The sequence below is a fragment of the Centrocercus urophasianus genome, unplaced genomic scaffold, assembly GCF_019232065.1.
Source record: "Centrocercus urophasianus isolate 14NV4802_14NV808 unplaced genomic scaffold, USGS_Curo_1.0 seq_25, whole genome shotgun sequence".
Lineage (NCBI taxonomy): Eukaryota > Metazoa > Chordata > Aves > Galliformes > Phasianidae > Centrocercus > Centrocercus urophasianus.
In genome coordinates, this window is record NW_024884811.1 from 10091389 (window position 1) to 10113641 (window position 22253).

At 39.5% G+C, this 22253-nt stretch overlaps 1 protein-coding gene across 3 annotated transcripts in view; it reads left to right on the forward strand.

The window, feature by feature from the left end:
* Nucleotides 1-3054: 3054 nt before the first annotated feature.
* Nucleotides 3055-22253, forward strand: part of SLC38A9 (solute carrier family 38 member 9) — a 42214-nt gene continuing 23015 nt past the window's right edge. Inside the window, exons 1-8 of one of the 3 annotated variants that reach the window (XM_042825663.1) lie at nucleotides 3055-3129; nucleotides 8647-8793; nucleotides 15915-16047; nucleotides 16607-16728; nucleotides 16862-16925; nucleotides 17039-17132; nucleotides 17919-18089; nucleotides 20647-20706. In XM_042825663.1, coding sequence (XP_042681597.1) covers nucleotides 8690-8793; nucleotides 15915-16047; nucleotides 16607-16728; nucleotides 16862-16925; nucleotides 17039-17132; nucleotides 17919-18089; nucleotides 20647-20706 — 748 coding nt within the window. In that variant the 5' untranslated portion in view covers nucleotides 3055-3129; nucleotides 8647-8689. Of the gene's footprint in view, nucleotides 3130-3470; nucleotides 3550-5525; nucleotides 7305-8646; nucleotides 8794-15914; nucleotides 16048-16606; nucleotides 16729-16861; nucleotides 16926-17038; nucleotides 17133-17918; nucleotides 18090-20646; nucleotides 20707-22253 lie in introns of those variants that run through there. The other 2 variants (XM_042825664.1, XM_042825665.1) reach the window with 2 other exon arrangements.

Genomic DNA, 22253 nt, shown 5'->3' on the forward strand with positions numbered 1-22253 from the left:
ATCGGAACACCTGCGTGGCTCCTCATGTGCTGCAGTGGCTGTTGGAGCACCCTTTGTTTCACAGAGACCTAGCGAATTCAGCTGTGTGACACAACAACTAACATGGGCTATTCTGCTGCAAAAAATATGGACAAAATTAAGCACGTGCAAAATTAATGGCTGAGGGAGAGGATTGTCCCTCTCTGCTCTGCCATTGTGAGGCCCCATGTACAGTACCACGTCCAGGCTAGAGCCCCAGCACGAGGGGCTGCTGGAGCGGGTCCAGAGGAGGGCTGCAGTGATGATCAGAGGGCTGGAGCCTCTCCATGAAGGAAAGCTGAGGGAGCTCAGCTTATTTGGCTTGGAGATGAGAAGGTACCCAAGAGACCTTGCTGTTCTCAAAGGGAGAACTCATCTGAGGAGGGCCTCAGTGAATGTGGGTTCCCATTTTCCAAGGCACTACCCAGATGTGTGGCAGAATACGTGCTTTGCTCAGAAGTCTGTGTGCCGCAGAATAGAAAGCACAGTGGTGACAGCGCAGTGCAATGCAGGCAGCTACTGAACGCTCTTTTTTAAAGGCATTTCTAAAGGTAGTGCTTTAATAAAAGGGACTGCAGGAGAATTTACACATTTATTTAATGTTTCTTTGTTAACAAATTGCAGTTCTTGCAATAAATCCTTTTTCCAAGCAAAAATCTTCCAAGGGTGCGTGGTTAATGACAAAGAAGATAAGGAAATAGAAGCGGTATGTCTGCTATGGTTATAACTACTTGGGTTTCTCATAGCATGTGATGCAGAAGGTGGATTTCGAGGGTGGGACTAGTTTCTCATATCATCAAAATGTCGAATTCTTCTCACATCTCTGCTTTTGTGTGTTTTGGTTGTAATCAATCAAAGCATCAGCAGGTGGTGTTTCCATTGCTTTTCAAACCAATAACGATAGCAGGTGGGCAAACTTGTGACTGACCAAATTCTTCACATAACCAAAAGCCACAGAGTACTTGAATAATAAGAGTGTCAAAGGTGCAAAAGATGAGAGTGAGGGAAGGTCTGCAGAAAGCAGAGTTTGGAACGGCTCTGATTGCACACAGCTGAGAGTCAGGGTGACAAGTCATTAGTCTGCTGCCTCGTTTCCTCCTGTGGTCTGAAATTCAGATTATGCAGCAGTTTCCTTGAAGGAGCAGTGCTGCTGCTTGGCCCTGCTATTGGTTTGGGCTGTGTTTGAGGAAGTACAGATTGGGGTATGTGCTAAGCTTGTTTCAAAATAGCTTTCTCATGTGAGAAAGCTGTGTCAGGGCCATCTTCCTTGCACACAGTTCAGTTTTCCCTAGCAAGATCTATAAATATCCCTACAGTACAACTATAAAAAGGGTGTGTTCCCACCTTGGTTTAACTGGGAACAACAACCAAAAAGTTAACCTTACCAATTAGTGATTTTCTGCGAGCAACAGTGCTATAACAGTTCTATAACAGTTCTTGAGCAACCTACTCTAGGGAACCTACTTTGACAGGTGTTTGGATGTGATGACCCCCAGATGTCCCTTCCAACCTCCATGGTTCTGTGATAACATCCCAGTGTGAACCATTGGCATCCGATGGACCTTGGTCAGTGTCAATGTCTGTGTCACAGTTGCTGGTAGCACTGGAGTCCCCCCACCACTCAGAGCAGACTGTGTGGTAGACATCTTGTTGCAGCACGTGCTACTTAATGGCAGCTGAGATGGCGCCAGGCTGTTATACTTCATGTATTTGATTCCAATGAAAAAATGGGTGAGGTGGGAGACGGGGAAAGTGTTAGGGCACTGCTTGGGCTGAGCAATATCGCTCAGCTTGTTGAGGCCAACTCCCCTGTTTTGTCTCTGTTCAGTGGGACAGGAACTCTTTCGCATTACATGTGCTTGTGCAAATTTGGGCAGTAAAGCTGCTGATTTAAAACTGCATGTTTTGGCAATAGATTTCATGATTTGCAAAATGAAATCTAGTCATGTATGGAATCAAAACAAAAATTTGTGCCAGAAGTTGAACATGAAAAATGGTTCACAGATTTAGCTTTTTTGATGGATTGGAGCTCTCACTGAAATGAGTTAAACATGCATTGTCAGTGTGAAAATCATCTTACTCATGCTATGTTTCAGACCATAACAGCTTTCAAAATGAAACTTTCATTACAGCAAGCTCAAGTTATGGCAAATGATGTTATGCATTTAAACGCACTGGCTAGACCCAATCCTGTGAAGAGTGAAAAACAAGCAGCTGTGCTTCTTGTGCTGATAACGGAATTTGAGAATAGGTTTCAAGATTAAAAAAAAGAAAAAGCTCATCAATTTTTTGGTGTATTTTGGGCTCCATTTTCAGTCAACATAAATCCATTACCTGCAAATTTTCAAAGGGTACATATAGAGATACAATCAGATATTCATCTCAAAGAAAAATCTGATCTTGTCTTTTTGCCAGACTTTTGTTAAGTGCTCTCTTACAAGAGGAAAACATTCCCAACTTCACAACCAGGCCTCATTCATGTCACCACTTTTTTGCAATACTTTTTTTGCAGTACGTACATTTGCGCACAACCATTTTCAAGGATGAAGCACAGGAAGAGCAACCCTTCATCAAAAATCTCTGACAACACCTTGAGAACTAAGAACTCCAGCCACTGCCGCGGAACCAGACTATTGCCATTCTTTTACAAAAACAAGGTCAAATATCCCACCTGTTTTACCTTTCCGTTGCTCTCTGTATTTAATAGTTTTTAATAGATAAATATATATATGTAAGTTTGTTACTTCTATTCATTATCTAGATTGTATATTATATACGTGGCCAAGACAATTCGTCTTCACTGAATGCAGCCCAGTCAAGCCGAAACGCTGGAGGCCAGCGCTCCAGCCTGTGCCTTTGAAGTGCTGACTACGCTGCAGTTTTGCATCGCTGTGAACAATATGTCAAAGCGCGCGGCTCCGCATCGCCGCAGCACTTGCAAAGGCGAAGATTGAAGGCGAGAGACGCGACGCAGCACCTCCCCGCCTCCAGCAGCCCCGGCCCAGGCTGGCAGCGCGGGGCGGTGCCGCGCGGCTCGCCGGGAAGCGTAGTTCGGGGCTCGGCGCTTGGGGTCGCTTCCTGTTGTCGGCGCGGAGCGCTGCCGGGGCGCAGGTAGGAGGCCGCGCCGGCAGGGGGTCCCGGCGGCAGCGCTGCGGAGCAGCTCGCGTGGAGGGCCGGGGTGCCGCCGCCACGCCTCGCCTCGCCTCGCCTCCCCTCGCCTCACCGGCGGCGAGGCGGCGAGCGAGGCCGGGGAGCCCTGTGCGCCGCGGGCCGCTTCGCTCCGCCGGCCGGGACGGGCTGAGCCGCGCCCTGCGTGCCGCCGGCCGAGGGGGGAGCGCGCGGAGGGAGAGGGCAGCACGGGCTGAGTGAGTGCCGGGCCTCGCCGGCCGCTGGCCTTAAGCCGCGTGCGGGGAGCCGAGCGAAACGGAGCGCCGTGCGGGGCGGAGCGCTGCCGAACAGGCAGCTCGCGAGTCGGCGGGAAGCCTGGCTCCGGTGCTGACGGCCCGGAGACCTGTTTCCTTAACGGTGGCGGTGGGATTATTAAGTTGTTTAACTTCTTTACGTTTTGATGATTGTAACTATTTTCTTAGAATCTGTGCAAACGTGTATGGGTGTCCAAATAATAGCTTCTTTATCTGCTGAAGATAAGCTTGTTTAATTTCTTCTACATTTTACTTTGACGCCATCTGTCAGAAGTTGTGTGCCCCTTGATTCAGCCTGAGGTACTGAAGAGGTTGCTCCAAAAGTACTGCCTCCTATTTATTTCCGTGGCAACTACAACAGATACAGAAAGCACAATAGTACTGTTTGATAGAGGATGCTCTTAGCTACAAAACACTTTTTTTTCAACGTAGTCAGCACATGTAGCTCTGCATTTTTGCCAGTGATGAACAAGAGCCTGCATGCCACATTCATAAACATATGAAACAGTGAAGGTGCCTTGCTGTCACTGTCACCACTGCTGAAATGCAGCACCCACCACCTCACTGTGCTCACTCCCACTGCTTGGGCTCCAGAAACGTGCAGCAAGTGTCTGTAAATGTCAGTGAGCACCACTTTTTTCCAAATGGAGGAATTCAGTGCCACATGCGCTCATGCATTTCCATGTCACACAGCATTCTGTCAGGCTGCCCCTCTGCTGCCATGTGTCACACAGCAACAACATGTAAAGGAATATTACATTGATGGGAAGGTTCATCCTGTACTGTTATGTCATCAACATTTGCCTGCTGAGGGCCAAGATAATAAAATAGAAGGCATTACTTTCGGAACTGCTCTTGTAGAAACTTAATAATAATGCAGCCTGTATCTGCAAGCACTGTTAACAAAGCAGACGTTATCTTGACACTGTTCACATGTTTTAGTTTTCAATTGTTGCAGTCCTATGAGAATATGGACAAGCTGACTTGTGTCAAGTTGTCCCTGTTTTAAGGAGCTCTGAATGTATGTCACTACTTTCACTTCTTCAGCACCTTCCAACCTAGGGCTTGTTACCTCAAAAAAAGGAACCTGGAAGCTCTTCTATTCTGCTTTGAAATTCCCTTTTTTCAGGGTAGAGCTTTCTTATTTCTCACAGTTTCTGTGTGTATAGCCTGCAGTATACTTGAGACTTATGCCTTGCCCTTTATTCATCCATAGCGCATCAGTTTTGCTTTTGGTAACATGGAGCTGTTGTGTAAATAGATCTCAGAACTACGTGTTCTGTTTTTCCAGCACCATTTCCAGCTGCACTGACACTGTGGATGGAGCAGTGGAGGCTGTGCTAGTGGTTCCCCTCCCTGCCCTCTTTCCCCCACTCTCCCAGGAAGGTTCTCTGGTGAAGAAGAGTCCTACAAACCAGTTAAGCATGGTCTGAGCTTGTGGGATAACCAGGATAACTGACTAACAATGCAGTTCTGTCTGCTGTGGTGTATACTTGTTTGGTAACCCCTTTCCACGGCCTAAGCGGAAAGCCTGTACTGATCCATCCGGATGGGTGTTTCATTTTAAGGTGTTGACACATGTGCCTGGAGCAGAACTGAGTGCTGGCATAGATTCACAGTACAAGCAAATTGTACTGTGTGTTTGTCCTCCACTGCATAGACTAGATCACAGCATCACCAGGCTAGAATGAGAGTTCTCAATCTGGTGATTCATTGTTTTCACTTCTTGAAGCTTTTCAGGCTTTCTAACCAGGAGAACTGGAGGTAGAGAAAGCATAAGTTTGCAGCAGCAAACCATTAATGAAAGGTCACCTCTGGTTTGAATACCACCTGTAAGTCATCCAGAGTGTAGCCTGGAGTGGGAGTTGTGTACCTGTTGGTATTGTTTCACAGTTTCTTTGCCAGCAGCAGAAAAACCTGGACTAGTAAATCCTCATTTGCGTGTTACCTGTTGATGGATTTCTGATACAGTGCTTCAGATGGTTGTGGGAGAATTATGAACAGAAGAGGACAAGTCTGTGCAGACTTACCACCATTCATGACACTGACATGGTGTTTGAATTTGTAGGTCTTTAGATTTTAATGATTGTTGAGACTGTGTTGGTAGCATGACAGTTGTGATAAATGATTGGAAGGTTGTATACAGAATTTTGTCTGTCATAAGTTTTTTTAAAAGATGAAACTCCAAGACTAGGTGAGCGTAAGTCAGATTCTTAGTATAAGAGCTCAAGGTAGCTGTAACACTACTAAAACAAGCTGGAGAGAAGTATTTGATGTAGTGGAAATGGTCAGGCAATAAGTCTGGATATCACAACCAGCGTAATCCCGTGTATAAGAAATATTTAATGGCAGTGCAATCCAGGCAAGGAGTAGTAGGCATTAGATTAAACAATAATTAATCAGGTTACTTCTTCTGTGCTTTGTTCTTTTGCCTGCAGTTATCTTTTAAGCTACATTGGTTCTGGCTACAGTTGTCATATCATACAGTTTTGATATTATACAGTTTTCATATCTGCATCTATTTGTAAAGTAGTTAATTTGCTGGTCATAAGCTTCTTTTATCTATTCTGAACAATAAGCACTTACAAGCTAGACTTTTGAAAAGGGTTTATTTTTAAATAGGCTCTTAAGAGGCAAATAAACAGTGCTGCATCCCAAACTATGCTTTCAAACCTAACTTGGTACATGCTATGTCTTGGAAGGATTGCTTTTCTTTATGGAATATTTGAAAGTGTTCTGGATCCTTTGTAGCCATAGTGCACAGAAAGTCTTACTGGTGATCATTGTTTTCTGCATTTTTCAGATTGAATTATAAAGCACAAATACATTGTTTACAAGAGGTTTTAGGGAAGTGATGTATGAAGCGATACTTTATCCACACCATAATCAGAGCCCCGAGGAAGGAAAAGTTCTGAGTTGCTCAGTCTTCTGGAAAATTCTGGCTAAATTCACTGATGAGTGTTGCGGTTTGAATTTGTTTCCAATTCCAGTCCATCCACTAGAGATTTAAATTTTAATCTGTGTTGTTTTGGCTAAATCCAGAGTGTGATTTAAAATCAAACAAAGAGATTGCAAAACGCAGAAGGGAGGGATCTCAGCTCCTGAGGTAAGGGGGTACCTGTTTGGGAAAAGTTTGCAGGATGTTAAGCTGAAAAAGACAACAGAACAGAATGAAAAGGAACAGTTAACTGGATTATCAGTCTTCCACTTGAGACTTCCAGTAAAGTTTTACACAGAAAAAAAGAAGCTATGAGCTGTAGAGATTACCATTAAAAGCAACAAAAATAAAGCCATAAAAACTGTTTTCTCAAGATGCAATCAGAGGGATGCAGAAGATCTTGGGAGTGACAGAGGAACAGGTGGATAGTTGTAGTAGTAGATGAAGTCTCTAATCTCATTGATTTTCTTTCAGTAGTATTAAGCAGTTAGAAGAAGTGCACTGATATGAGTTAAATTGGGAGTATACAGGTCATAAAGGTGGTCAGTAGGGAGAAAAGATGTGACATAGAGCTATAGAAAATTATATAAGAAATCAGTAGAAGAGAAATGATCAAGAGGGAAGCTATAAATGAGATTTGGAAAGCAATAGTGTTATCTGAAAGGAAATTAAAATATTGCTGTCAATTAAGAAATCTCTTTGTAAATAGTGGTTGTTAAGGGCAATTGGAAAGCAGTTTTGACAGTGTATAGGAGAGGCAGAAAATCGAGAGGAAATGAGCAGGAATGTGAAAGGTGAGAGTCACCAGAAGGTTGTAAAACAAAAAGAGTATTTAAGACATTCCAAATGAAGCCAAAGAAGTAACAGGGATGATGCAGAAGGGAAGGACTTTGGACTAAAGGGGAGTGCGACAGCAAAAATGAAGGGTGAGGAAAAGGTGGTGTTATCACGGGCTGCAAAGAATGCTTGTACAGTTGTCTTATTTTATCTGATTGCTTTTTGTGATCTGTGTCACTGCCAATATGAACAAGATAAAATCATGCCTTTAAACTTAAAAGACTTAATTCAAATCTTGTATGTCATGAGTTGTAGTGTTATGCATGCTGAAGGCATGAAGGAACTGGCATCCTTATAGGATGAAATGCCATCATTTGTACTCCTTTGCACAGGCATGCTTGTCCAGGTAGACAAGAAGCCTGATGTAAATTTAGAACAGCTCATTCTATTGTTCCGTTCAGTGCCATCCTTTTCTGATCTTTTGCTATCTCTAGTTCCCACTTACCTTTCCATCAGCCTGTCTACCATACAAAATATCAGGAAACAATTGCACTGGAAAAGCAGAAACCTCTACCATTTTTGCTTGAAAAATATGTCCTGGCTGAGGAATTTCAGCAGGTAGCAAGTGTGAGAGCTGTTAAATCATTATGTTTGTTCATGTGAACATGAGACTGCATCAAGTCCCATGTGAGGCCTACAATTCAGTTGAAGAAAATATAATTCCATTTGCTTAAAAGCAGCTTGCTTCCTTTTGTTTAGCCTGGAGTGTTCTGAATGCATGCAATACATAATTATTAATGCATTATTAAGCCAGTTGTTGTCTTTAATTCAAAGGACATGGACATGATACACCACTATAATTCAATCTTTATTCTGGGAAATACACTGGAAAACTCTGTATTTGCTGTAAAGTTTGAAGAAATTTATTGAAACAATAGTCTCTCATAATCTGGATAAGTTGTTCTCAGCTGTTCTGTTGCTAATTGCAAATACAGCTCTTTTAAAAATCATGGGAGTCTTCCAGTGGAACAGTGGGAACTGGAAAGGAGTCTTATGCTGTGAAGTTGAATAAGACCTACACATAAAAATACTTAATGTTACTTTCCACATGGTGGACTTGTTTTTTGCTACAGTAACTCAAAATAAATAAATAAATACATAAAATTCAGATTACAAATTTTTTTCAATCCCAGTGTAAAAGCAGCATCCATCACAGTGCTTTAATTTATATTGGCTGTTGCTGTAGAAGAATCAGAGCACAATGATTTATTGAACACTTTACTTAAATGTGGAGGGTGTTTTGAAATTGTTATGCCTGCTGTGCTTGACCAGTGATGTTTGCATTACTAAATGACAATTCCCAGAAGCAAACTGAAGGAGTTTTGTTTTCTCCTCAGCAGCTTCTGAACCTGTGGAACTGCCAGTTCTAAATTCATTGCAGATATATAGCTTACCTAACTGCATTTGTCTTGTTTTCTTTCTTTTGTTCAGAATAACTGTCAGAGTCTAGAAGAAAGAAGCATATTCATCAGATATGGAGGAGGATACAAAGCCTCTCTTGATTCCTGTAGGAGGCGATGAAAGTAATTATGGAATCATGAATATACAGTTTAATCCAGAAGATTTTAAATGCAAAAGGTGAGATGAAGGCTTAGCATACGGAATGATTCTGTGGTGGTTTTCTGTCTAATTTTTGCTTGCAGCAGCAGAATTCTATGAAGGCATATAACTATTATTTGGAAACTAGGGTCTAAGTGCAATTTTGTCTCTGTACTATGTTTTCTCTAAGCACCAGATGATTTTTATTTAACACAACAAAGTGAAATGTTGGGACTGTATGAAGGCTTGCCAGATGCAGTAGGTGAGTGGCTGTCAATGTGTGTGAATGGCTGTGCGTGCATTCTGAAGGTGATATGGGGAAGAATATATTTTTAATTCATACTGAGGAAATATTTTGTCTTTAGGAACGCTATAGCATTTCTTTGGTTTTTTTTTTTTAGACAGAGCAAATACGAAAAATAGAACAGCTTGCTCTTTTTGCTTTAGCTGCAAAAGTAAGATCTAGCTAAGCAATAATTTTCTCCTATATAATAATGTTCTCATACAATTTAACAGTTCTGTTCCTTAAAGGAGCTCAGAAGAGGAGAATTCCTCTGCTATGGCAGTTAAGGTTTTGTGAGCTGTTGTTTGTTATTAAATCAAAACTGAGATCAGAATGAGGACTGCCCTTCTTGTGTTAGCTGGAGACAACAGTTACTCTTTTTTACAAAAAAGAATACCTTGTGCTTTAGGACTATGGTTTTATTCCTTTGCCTCATTTTTTTTTTTTTTCTCTTTCCATCAAGCATCCTATTAAGTATTGCAGGCTTCCCGTAGAAGCTGAAGATGGCAGTGTTGTATACAAATTCCTTTTACTTGTGGCCACTTCTGCAAGAGTTTTTGAAGTTAGTGAATTCCTGCTGTCTCAGCCTGGACCTGTAGCTTTAGAAAGCCATACGAGACAATATGTTAGCCAGGGCTAAATAACTTCTCATCTATACGAGGGAAAGGGATGGAAGATGGAGGGAAGACAAAGGTAGGAATTAGCACAGGGGAACAATGGAACACAGGTGTGAGCATGCGCAGAACAATTTATATAAAGATTAGAAAACAGTAGAGGTGGAAAAAGGGATTGTGCAAACTACATTTTTAGTTCATCTTATTCCTGTGGAGTGTCATTCCCTCACAGCTCCTCTGACAGAGGAAGATTGCTAATTTTTATAGAGGTTCTGGGGAGCTCTTTATGTTGAAGACTGCATGTGTTGTGTTGGAAGAGCAGCGAGTTTCAAGAAGTAATGAGAGAAGTCTGCTCCGTTGTGACATATAAAAAACCAAGATCCACTTTTCAAAAGTGAGGTATTCATTCCTTATTGTGCTTTTTATTGTCCATGTGATTTCTTAGATTTGGTGATTCAACTTCATAAAACATTACAAACTGGTGTTTAGTTCTCTCTACAAAAGCAGTAGATGTTCCTGAATGTTCCTGGATTGTATTTCTACCTTCACAACCTCCAGCAGATCCATTCTCTTTGTCATTATTGTTCCTCCCTTAATTTCCTTCTTCCATTTAGAACACCCTAGTCTTTTGTCTTCCAAGCATGCAGAGGCACAAAGACAAAGGGCATCAGATCTGGGATATCAGAAAGACCCGGAAATCACTGTGCCAAACAAGGTTGAATTTCTATCTTTTAGAAGGCATAGCACAAATTTCAGGTTGGATATTAGGAAAAGCTTACCCAAAAGGGTGATTGGGCACTGTAACAGGCTGCCAGGGAAGCTGTGGAATCACTGTCCCTGGAGGTGTTCAGGAAGCATGTGGGTGTCTTACTAAATGGTCACGGTTTTGTGGGCAACACTGATGGTAGATGGACAGACTAGATGGCCTTTGAGATTCCGACCTTAATGATACTGTGATTCTATGATCTTTAGAACTAGAAACAAGGAAGAAGAGCTTGCCTTAACATGGTCAGAGCAATACTGGGGACTGTGTGGTCTTGGAAGTGTGACTGAAAAGGGATTGCTCTTTTGATCTTCAGGGAGATGTAGCTGAAGGGAGAAAGGTTTATCATCCGAAAAGATCCAATGGTGCAAATGCAATAATGGTACATGATGTGCTCTGCTTAGTTGCTCCTTTTTTAAACTCACTGTTCAGAAACTATAATCAGATGTAGGTATGTGGTCACTTACCACAAATTTTCAGAATCCCTATTAAGCTTTGAGATCGGTATCAAAGAGTTCTTTGTAATCTTTTAAAGTTCATTTTGTCCTTTTTTGATACTGTTCTGTTCCTTTGCTTGGGTTTTGGGATTTGATTTCATTTACATCGTTACTTGGTTTTCTTAAAGCTTGGAAGATTTAGGATTTTGAAAGGCGTGTTTTTCATTATTTACTTAGAAACAATGAACAAATTGCTTTTTTTAATAGAACTGTAAATTATTTTATCTAGTATTCTCCTAGTATTCTGGGCAAAATACAGAGCTACTTTTAACACTCTCAAAGGGGGTTCTTCACAATGACCTGAATTTCTTGCACTCTATTAGGCTTGTTTGCCTGTTTTATAGGGCCCTTTGAAAGCCAGACTGTCATTGTAATGGCTTGGTGATGCTTACTATATTCAAGGGATAGCAGTTTTTTTTCTTCTTAATGCTCTTTAAACATACTGTTTGTCAGTGTATTGTTTTGCATATGAAAAACAGTGCCCCTTGTAAGGGAAGACCAAGCCTTCTGTGCTTTTTTTTCCCCTCAATTCCTTTTGAAGTTCCATGATGTTCTCTTACAATGCAGGAAAGATCAGAAGGTGAAATTAAACAGTTACAAATTAAACAGTATTTGTGGGTGGCAGTCAGATAAGCTTTTCTCATGTGAAATTATTTCCTTTTCGTTTTAACGTTTCTCTTAACTTAAAAAAATAGATAATGGTAAAGGCTGACTTCCACGGCAGCTACAGTTTCTGCATTCTTGCTTTTACTTCTCCAAATCCACGTGAACTTTTCATTCCATTGCTTGGTTTTCATATTTCTGTATCACTAACATTTCTACTAATTCCTAATCATACTACTTCCTCACAATACCTCTCTATGAACCTTCTTACCTGTTGTAAGAGAGGTATAGAATGTCTTTACCTTTGACAGAGGGAAAGTGCTTGAAATGTGGTGTGCCAAAGCTTGTGGTACTTTATTTGCTAAACTGGTGTGCATCCTCTAAAGGATTATCACAGTTCTGCTTCCATCGAGTATTTTAAGGTAGTTGTGTGGTCATGCACTGATCATTATAATTACACTGGTAAATATGAATATGGGAAAAGGTTAAGTTGCCAAGAGAATAAAGACCTTATAGGATACACTGCAAGTATACTTAAAATTCATTACTTAAAATTTATACAGCTTAGATGGTAGAAATCAAGTCATGGAGTTGTTTGGAGCTGGTTTCCTCAAGGTAAGTACAATAACATCTGTAGTGATCTTAGGCAGATAGGTGGAAGAAATATCAATCTATGAATCCACAGTCAATATAGATATTGACTATAGATATCTATATCCATAGTTTTTCTTACTACTTTTGCTCCTTACTTCAATTTCCATGACAGTGAAGCAGTTTCATTTCATAGTTTCTTCTGTGCACTGTACAGTGATCCTGTAATAATTTGGTGACTAATAATAATATTTTCAATCTCCTGAAGAAGTAGCTAACAGATGTGGAGTTTGTTGAAGAAATCTGTGTAATAAGCTTCTTGTGGTCTTTTTGTAGGGAAAAAAATAAACTGTGCTATTCCTATTATTCAGTTATGAAATAATGTTAATAACATCACGCAGATCTAAAACACGTTCAACAGCATTAAAAACTACATTGTAAGGGCTTAGTTCTCCAGAAACAGTTGTTAGCTATTTAAAAATTTCAGCTAAAAGGTAAGGTAGGTATTAGCTGTACTGCTTCACTGCTCTGCAAAATAGAATACCTTTCTGAAAATATCCAGAAATGAGATGTGTCACCTTACAGGTGCTAGCAGCTGTGAGATTATATGTAGCTTGCGAAACAGAATTACTTATTCTGTTCTTTTCTCAACCTTCCCAATCCAACATTTGAGGTTTACACAGAGTAATACTTGGAAACAGCTCTAATTGTGAGCATCTCTTGTCATTTCCTTTGCTACCCAAGTTCATAATATGAGAAAGTTTGGACTACAGCTTTCTTTTTTTGTAGACCAGGGCTAGATTTTTATTAACTGTGTTTCTTTGTGAGAAAATAAGTAGTAGATGAGCAAGTTACAGGTTTGCAGGGAATGGTTTCTGAAGTACATGTGCAAGCGGTAATGTGTGGGAGGTAAGGACCTCCTGCATGGAATCCTGCATGTAGTCTCTACTCACTCTGTTGTGGAAAACAGCCATGTTTTACTGGTGTGTTTGTCCTGCTAAAAAGAGCACTGGTTTTCATGCTAGCTATTGAAATACAAGTTGTAATTGTGTTTGTTGGTGTGGATATAATACATTTGTGGATACTGTCATCTGTCTCAGTGCATAGTAATTGTCTGCACTGTTCTGCATTAATAGTCACAGCCTTTAGTCATGGAGCCTCTCCCCTTCCCTCAGATCACGTTGCCCCGCATCCTTTTCGTATTCGTTTTGCCACATGAGCTATACAGTGAGATTGCTTGTGTAAATCAGGAAGTTTTCTAGGATCTGTTGCAACTGCAGATGCTTGTATGTGCAGACTGCGTGGCTACTAAGCTTAAGGTCCCTAAGAAAGAGTTTACCAAAATGCAGCCCAAATTGTGTCCTACCTCCTTTGGGCTTTGAAAATCTTAAAGTACTCTCTTGAAAGCTTTTGGACATGTCTGATTATGCCCTACGGCCAGTCTTTGATCTGAGTATGACTGGGGGCTGGGTAATGGCCTTGATCCTAAACAAGAGTGCCACCTACGCCCAATGAGATCAAAGAGGAAGATTATATCCTAGTCTGCCTACCTAACTTACAAATGTTTTCTGGGAGACCTGTAGCAACTGTAGAACTGATGAGGGATCAGTCTGTCTTATCATAGTCATTTGCTCCAAATGACTGGAGGTATTCTGAGAAAAAAAAAACAATTACTGCTTTAGATCATTATCACTCTCATCCGGTGTACACCAGAAGGGTGCAGCTGATGTTACCAGAAGGGGAAGTCACCCAAGTATTGTCTGCATTAAACATGTATTCCTCCAGGCAGAAAGCAGCAGCAACGCAAATGCAGAATTTCCTTGGGGTTATTTTGTGTTTTTTTGCTTGTTTGTTTGTTTGTTTCCATCACACATATATTTGATTCTAAATCATGCTATTCTGTTGTATAGAATAGTGACATTTTGCTTATTCAGTCCAGACAATGATCAAAATACTGAAGAAAATGAAAAGTGCACTTTCAGTTATATTTTATGTTTTAATTAAAAAAAAAAGAGCTCATTTGAGGAGGCATTCAAACATATCATGTTTCCTGTTTTCATTGTAACAATCTTTATTATACAGCTCTTCTAATGAGGTATTTTTTGCAGCAGTGTCCAATGACTGGATCAACCCAATACATTTGGAGCTAAAAAAAGTTAAGTCTCATAAAGCTGACAATCCATGAGTATTTTTGTTTGCGAAGGTGCATTTCAGGCTTGAACATTAAGGCTATGGCTTAAAATTTATTTCTGTTTAGTTGTGACAAAGTCTTAATTGTTTATAGGAACACCCTAGAAGTCCACATACATAATCAGCATTTTCCCCTTCATTTCGTGAACTCTTTTCAAACAAACAAACAAACAAAAAAAAAGAAAAAACAAACCCACCTCAGTGTGGAATGCTGTAAGAACTGAGAAGTGTCCATTTTCATTTTAGTGTATATGAAATGGTTTAGCAAGTCTAAGCAATTTTTTTCCAGGAGGGAAAAGGAGGATATAAGTAATGATGTCTTAAGATGAAGGAAAGAATGATTAACTTGTAAAGGAGTGAAGAGAGATAGTTTTCTCTGATTGTTTAGATTTTTCTTTACTGGTTTACATTTCTCCTACAGATACTCATAACTGCTGTGCCTGTTAAGCATTCAGGAATGAGGCCATGCTAGAACTTAGCATCATCTTTTCAAAGATATCACAGCTGACTTCAGAGCAATATTCCTTTTCTTTCCTCTGGATAAATGGGAAGGAAATGCTTAATTATTCACATGAGAAAAGAATGAAACCTTTGTTACTGAGAGCAGTGGCAGAAAGGTTTCCTTTGTAGGTCTGAGCCAGAAAGGTGTACTGAGGATGTCATTCAAATAGACCATAATCGTATTACAGTAAAAATGACATGGATTTATTGCTAATTTAATTTTTACTGTTGGTAGCCTTAAACATGATGAAATCTCTGCTAAAGATTTGTTGTAGCATCAGGAGCAGGAAAAACTGCAGCTATCTCTCTGCTCCACGAGTCGGTACACATAGAGAAAACTTCGGTGGAGGTGGCTGCATTCTTCTGCAGTGGCTGTGACCATACTTGCAGTACCTGTATAACTAGAGAAGAGGGAAAGGAAGGCCACCTTCCTGCTGTAGTCTGTGTTCAAGAGGGTATGTCTGGACTGTGGGGCATCTGTTGCTGGGAATCTCATTCTCTGTAATTAGTCTAAATTCGAAAGGAAATCTGAAGGTGATTCAGAATTGAAAGTGGACATCTACTTTTCAGTGGCAAAGTGTAGTCCTGGTTTCTTTGGCTCAAAAGTACCACACTGATTTGTTTGGGCTTGGTTCCATCTGCATTAAACACAATTTTATGCAGAGTTTTTGGCTAGATTATTAGTTCCCAGCCTTTTTTTTTAGCAGGTTCTCATTACCTCTGCTTATTCCTCTTTTTCTCTATCTTTTTTCTGTTTCTGCCTTACTTGTGCCTTCTGTTTCTAGCTCTATTCATCATGGCTAGTTCTGGCAGCACAAGTTATAAATGTTAATGTGCTTGGCCAAGCTCATTAACGTTGTGTTACTCATGTGACTCATTGCTGAGAGCTAGTAGAATGGATATTAGGTCTGAATTTTGATGTTAGGTTGTTGTGCAGAGTCTGAGCAATGTAGATTATATAAAGATTTGATGGTTTCACTCACAGCATTTGTTTTTTGTCAATGAATGACAGACATGGCCAGAGTGATTCTAAGCTGTTCTCTGAATTATGTTAACTCTTGTAGTACAGGATTGCTAAAAATATTCCTTTCTTTTCATTTTTCATCCCCCTCCTTTAGACCATTTCATGTGGAGCCTACAAACATAGTCAGCGCCAATGATGACATGCAAAGAGTCTCTGACGAAGCTTCAGCAATGAATAAGCGGATTCATTACTATAGCAGGCTCACATCTCCTTCAGACAAGGCATTGGTGAGACAAAGACAGGGCCAGATGAACTGAGTGTTGGGTCTTCCACAGCCTAGGTATATAAAAGAAGTACAAACAATGGTAGGGGGGAAACTAATTGTAGTTTGCTTTGAAGTAGACATCTAGTAGCTGAGTATCTTGACAAAGTTTCCTGTTATCACAAGTCAAGATCAAATTCTTCTGTCTTTACCATCTAAGAAAAGATATAGTTTTAATTTTGGAAGAGCGGTCCAGGCTGCCCAGATAGGTGTACTCATTGCTGCCCTTTATGAGGAGGATTTAAGCACCAATCAGCTGTGGTGATTGAGCTATGTCTGTGTGATTGAGCTCTGTATGTCACCAGTATTTTTCAGTAGAAAGTCTGCCTTTCTACTGCTTAGTTAAGAATCCAGTGAATGTTTTTTAATGTTCTTAAAAAAAAAAATCATGGCCCACCTTTTTTTTTTCTTTTAAAGTGTGCTTTTCCTGGAAAGATTTTGTTTTACAGCAGTTGACTTGCTGTATTTGGGGTAATATTTATTTTGATGCTACTAATAATTATTCCTTTTTATTCTTTTGTTAGGTTGCTCCTGATCACGTACTTCCAGCTCCTGATGAAATCTATGTATATAGTCCGTTAGGAACTGCATTTAAAGTTAACAGTTGCACAGATGGCTATGGTAAAAACTCCAGTATAGTGACAATGTATGTTAAGCACCTTCTCATACAGTAGCCATAAAATGCGTTTTTTTAAATATTCTGTATGTTATCTAAGAAAGTAGTATGGAGTAAGAGTCTTTTTAAAATCATTCACTGACTTTTTATCTTTTCTTCCTAGATTTGTGATATGGAATACAATGATGGGCACGTCTATATTAAGTATCCCATGGGGAATAAAGCAGGTAAAAATATGAAAAACATATGGTTATGAAAATGTTTTTGGCAATATGGCTCGCTCTTCTTTTTTTTGTAGTGTTATTGATACTTACAGAGTTGTTTTTTTCCCTCTGAACAGGCAGGATTTACTTCTGGAATCATTCTCATCATACTGATGGGCATTCTGACACTTTATTGCTGTTTCAGAGTTGTGCAATCACGAAAAATGATACGTAAGCTTCATAATGCAAATATTTCCACAAAACTGTGAAATACAGAGTTCCAATAGTTTATCGTATGCCTGTACACTGGAATATTTGTATATAAAAAATAAATTGTGTCTGAATGTAAAGGAACGAGGTTCTTCTTGTCATTTAGCCATCTGAGAACTGCAGTTCTGCTGTCTCATATTCACAACTGAAGGCATTTATGTATTCTGCAGTCTGTGTTGGATACAGTTTATGCATGATTGCATCATTGAGGGTGTATCTACTTTGAGTGTATTTTTATTGTTCAATACTCATAACTGTTGTTCTTTTACATATAAACTACCACCCTACTTGTTCAAATAAAAGGTAGTTAATATCTACTGCTACAGCATGTAGCTCATTTCCAAGTATTGTTGAGGACTGTTACTTCTGCAGAAAGACTCAGCTGCAAATGCAAGCATGCATTTTTTTGGCCCAAACCCTTAGTGCCTGTGCTTCTGAAAGTACTCAAAGTAGTAGTATTGCTGCACTTCTTCAAGGTAAAGCCTCTAATTCTTCAGGCTCCCCATGTAGAACAAGCAACATTAATGTCATAACCTATGTGAGGAAGAATGGCATTATGAATTTGTACTTAAAATTTAATAGCAATCTTCTTAGCTCTTTGAAACCCTCTGAATTTGTGTCAGAATTCAGAAAAAATCAACTTGTTTTTTTATGAAGAATTCTTGTGACCCTAATATAACATAACATTTTGTTTAGATTTCTAAATTTTTTTATTACTATGATTTGTTTATTTTTAATCTTCTTCAGCTTTAACAGATACCTCAAACTGGGAATTCCCAGATGTTTGCAAGTATTATTTTGGATCTTTCGGTCAGTGGTCAAGCCTGTTATTTTCTATGGTATCTCTTGTTGGAGCCATGGTCGTTTATTGGGTGCTTATGTCCAACTTTCTGTTCAACACAGGAAAGTTTATATACAGTAAGTATTAATCTTTGGTTAATTTAAACAGCTGTCTTGTTTAAAGATCAAAACTTTGGTTTATATTCAGAAAGGATTGTCCCTTGTACTTAATCTAGATTTTGTTACTTTCTGTGAACAGTCGAGTGAGAATAAGTAAGTATGGATTTATAGGCATAGTCACTTACATGTTTTCAAAGCCAGTTTCTCAATTTCTCAGTATGTGTTTCTAATAAATGACGAAGTACCAGTTAACTGGCTTGCAAGTGAGTGCAGACTTCTTGGTCTAGTTTAAAAAATGTGTTTTCATTGTTGGGCTTAAAAAAAATTCCACACTCAATACTGACTTGTTTCTTTCCACTTTCTTTCCACCCCTTCTTGTTTGTGCTGATGTAACTATTCAGAATGATCCAGGTTAATGAAAAAGATCTCCACCTAAGAATCACAGAATCATAGAGTTGTGCAGGTTGGAAAAGACCTTGAAGATCATCAAATCCAACCACAACCTACCCAAACTACTATAAAATCTAATGCTAACAACCTTCTGCTAAATCGTGTCCCTAAGCACCACATCCTAACAGATTTTAAACACATCCAGGGATGGTGACTCAACCACATCCCTGGGAAGCCTGCTTAACAAACCTTTCTGTAAAAAAGTTTTCCTATTACCCAACCTAAACCTCCCCTGGTGCAACTTGAGGCCACTTCTCTTCATCCTGTCACCTGTCATCAATGAAAAGAGATCAATCCCACACTCTCTGCAATCACCTTTCAGGTACTGGAAGGGAGCAATAAGGTCTCCCTCAGCCTCCTTTTCCCCAGACTAAACAGCCCCAGTTCCTTCAATCTCCTCTCGTAGGCCATGTTCTCCAAGCCCTTCACAAGCCTTGTTGCCCTTCTTTGGACCTGCTCCAGCACCTCAGTGTCGTTTCTGTACTGAGGTGCCCAAAACTGAACACAATACATGAGCTGAGACCTCACCAATGCTGAGTACAGGGGCAGGATGACTTCCCTAGTCCTGCTCACCTCACCATTCCTGATACAAGCCAGGATGCCATTGGCCTTCTTGGCCACATTTCTGGCTTATATTCAGCCAACTGTCCATCATTACACCAGGGTCCCTTTCTGTTAGGCAAAGTCCCGTTCTCTCAGGCAAAAAAAAAAAAAGTTTAATTCTAGATTCCAGCAAATGAAGTATATATATATATATAGCCATATAGACCATTTCTCCTAGCATCCTTAAAGGAATGATGAACAGTAGGACAGAGGGAGAACAATTTTTAGTCTGGCATTGCTATAGAAGAAAATCTTGGTTAGTTACATCCTTGTATGTGCGCACACACAGAGGCTTTTGTGGATACAATCAATTAGGTATGTGGAGTTATGAGAATAAAAGATGGAATTGTGAGCTTTGAAAATCTAACTAAGAGTATTGAATAGCACTACTGAGTTTTAAAGGCTTCTGTTTTGAATGTACTTAACAAATCTTTTTTGAAGCATATAACAGCAAAGATGCTTATGCCCCCTAAGCAAAGTTTAGTTAGAGTCTCACCATCCCTGAAGGACACACGTTACTTTATTGAGTAACGAATGCATTATTTTATAATTCTTATGTTCTTAAGGTTACACTACATAGTTATTACAGAGTTTGTCTTTCTTTATAAGGTTAGCATTATAATCCTTGCCAAAACATTCTGATTCTGTTAAGCAAATTTGAGAATCATCACAATAGGTCTTTTTCTAGGAAAAGCAATTCCTTTCTGTACGAGAGACAAGCTGCTCTTAATTGCTTTAAAAATCGGAACCCTTCTACCCTATTTGATTTTCTGTGTGCATAATACTGCCACGTGCAGCAGAAGCAAATTTTAACCATAGGGATACTAATTAGATTTCCAGGCTGATGGGCTTTTTCTGCATGCATCAATACATATGTAAATATAAGGAGACAGCACTCTTTTACTGATAAAGTTTGAGAAACCTGAAAATTTTTACTTGCAGTAAAGTCGCATAGGAGTACAGTTGAGATAAAGTACTAAGAGAGATGACTGTAGATACTGAGACTTAGACATTTTTCCAGACTTGACATTATTTAAAGAACAACATGGAGGGGAAAAAAAAAAAACAAAAACAGAACATCCTTCAGGCCCTGAAGAACGGTTAGAAAAAATGAGTAGGGGAAGCTTTATCTATATAATATTGTATGGATTAAGATTATGGTTAAGAATAACTTTTTTTTTTTCTGTCACAAAATAAACTGACTTTTGAGATGTATTTCCTCAGTACTCTACTATGCAGTGCTGCAGTCAAGGAGCAGGGACTGGTGGACATGTGCTGGGGGAGTAGGAATGAGCAGCTGGAAGGGTATGCTTGGGTATTGCATAGATGGAGGGGACTGCTGAGAACAAAGTGGTGCAGTGGTCCTTGAAATACCCATCTGAGGTTGGTGGGAAGTGCCAATTGCATATTGCAGTTCTGATGTTATTCTTTCAAAATGTTTCCTTAACATTTTTGTTAACGGGTAAAAGCCTAATAGAAGAATCAAAACATTGCTAATACAATTTTATTTTTTTTTTTTCAGACTTTGTTCATGATATCAATGTAACAGATATTGTTCCAGGCACAAATGGAAGTAACAAAGGTAAGAAGCACTTACTGTCTGGAGGGGAGGGAGTTTCAAGGCAGTTTTCATGCATGAATTTTAACCCTGTTACAGCTATAAAATGTATAAACAAGTCTAACTGTTTTTAGAAAGCTAATGTTTTCTATCTGGAGTTTCTGCTTCTACAGTTAACTACACTTGGAAAGATTTATAATTTAAAATGAAACAGCAGGGGGGAGAGGACAAGGCTTAAGAAATATATTATGAGTTAGTGTATACCCGGCTAGGTACTCCTAAAAGCCGTGAATGTTAGATCAACTAACAGTTGTGTGATTAGGAGTTTCCGTAAGGAATTTTAACCATTGCACCCTGAAACTGAGGCATAGGAAGTGTGTTTTCTGTTGAAAATTCTTGGCTGGGATGTTTTTGTTCCTTAATAACTCTGCAGGATTTATTTACTTATTTATTTATTTTAATGCTGTAAGCATTTTTTTTTAATTGCTGAACACAGAAAGAAATAGCATCTGGCTGCACGAGTGTTCACTTGTTTTCGCAGAGACTCTAATGTTCTCTAAGACAAGAATCTGCATTCAATTATGAAGATGGATTGAGAGTTTTCAAATAGGCAGAGTGTAACACACAGTGAAGGCGGGAGCTTGCACGTCATCAGCTTCAGGTCTTTCTGCCTTGATGTACTAAATAACTTGATGTGTAGCTCTGTTTTATGAAGCTGAAAGTTTTCTTTATTCTAAGCTCTTTTGGGGATAGAGAAACACTTCAGAAACAGCTGTGTCATGCCAGCTGTAATAGTGTTGCTGGAGTGCAGCTATTTGGAGTCAGGTGAAGGAACTCAAATAATTCTGAAAACCAGTTGATTTGCATTGATTTAGTGCTGAACTCTGTTTCTCCTTAAGTCCTTATGAGCAAGGCACCAGAAGCTTCTGCTGTGTTTTTTCTCTTGTGAGCAAAACTTCTCTTGTTTCATCTTGCTTCTCTTGTTTCATCCCATTCTCTGGCAGCAGGAGATGCAACTTAAAGAAAAGTTAGAAAATCATATTCCTCTATTCCATAGCATTACTGGAAGATTCAATGCAGAATCAATACAGAACTAAGGGCTGCTGGATAATCAGATGTCTCTTGGCTGGATATCTGGGGGGGAGGGAGGAAGGAGATCACAAAAACCAAAAGCATTTTTCAAGGTCTGTGAAACAGTCCTGTTATAAGTAACGTAATGCAAGTAAGAATCCTGGAATTAACATAATGGTCTCAAAAAACTTGATAGAACACTTTATACACCTTTGCCTTTGTAACAAAATACTTATGAAGGCAGTGTGGGAGGCAGGCTATAAAATATTGTGGAATGCCAAGGTTAGAAAGGAGAAATCATGAGAACTGTAAGGCAGGTTCATATTTCAACACATAACTTTATAGACATGTTAGAAAGAAATGCCAATATTAACCGGAAGCAAATTGGCATATTTTCACAATTGGCATATTTTCCAAAGCATCTTTTATGTTTGGTTGGTTTTGTTCCAGTCACTTGTTAAGGTGCTGTTCAGGTGTTACCATGTAACAGGAATTTGACA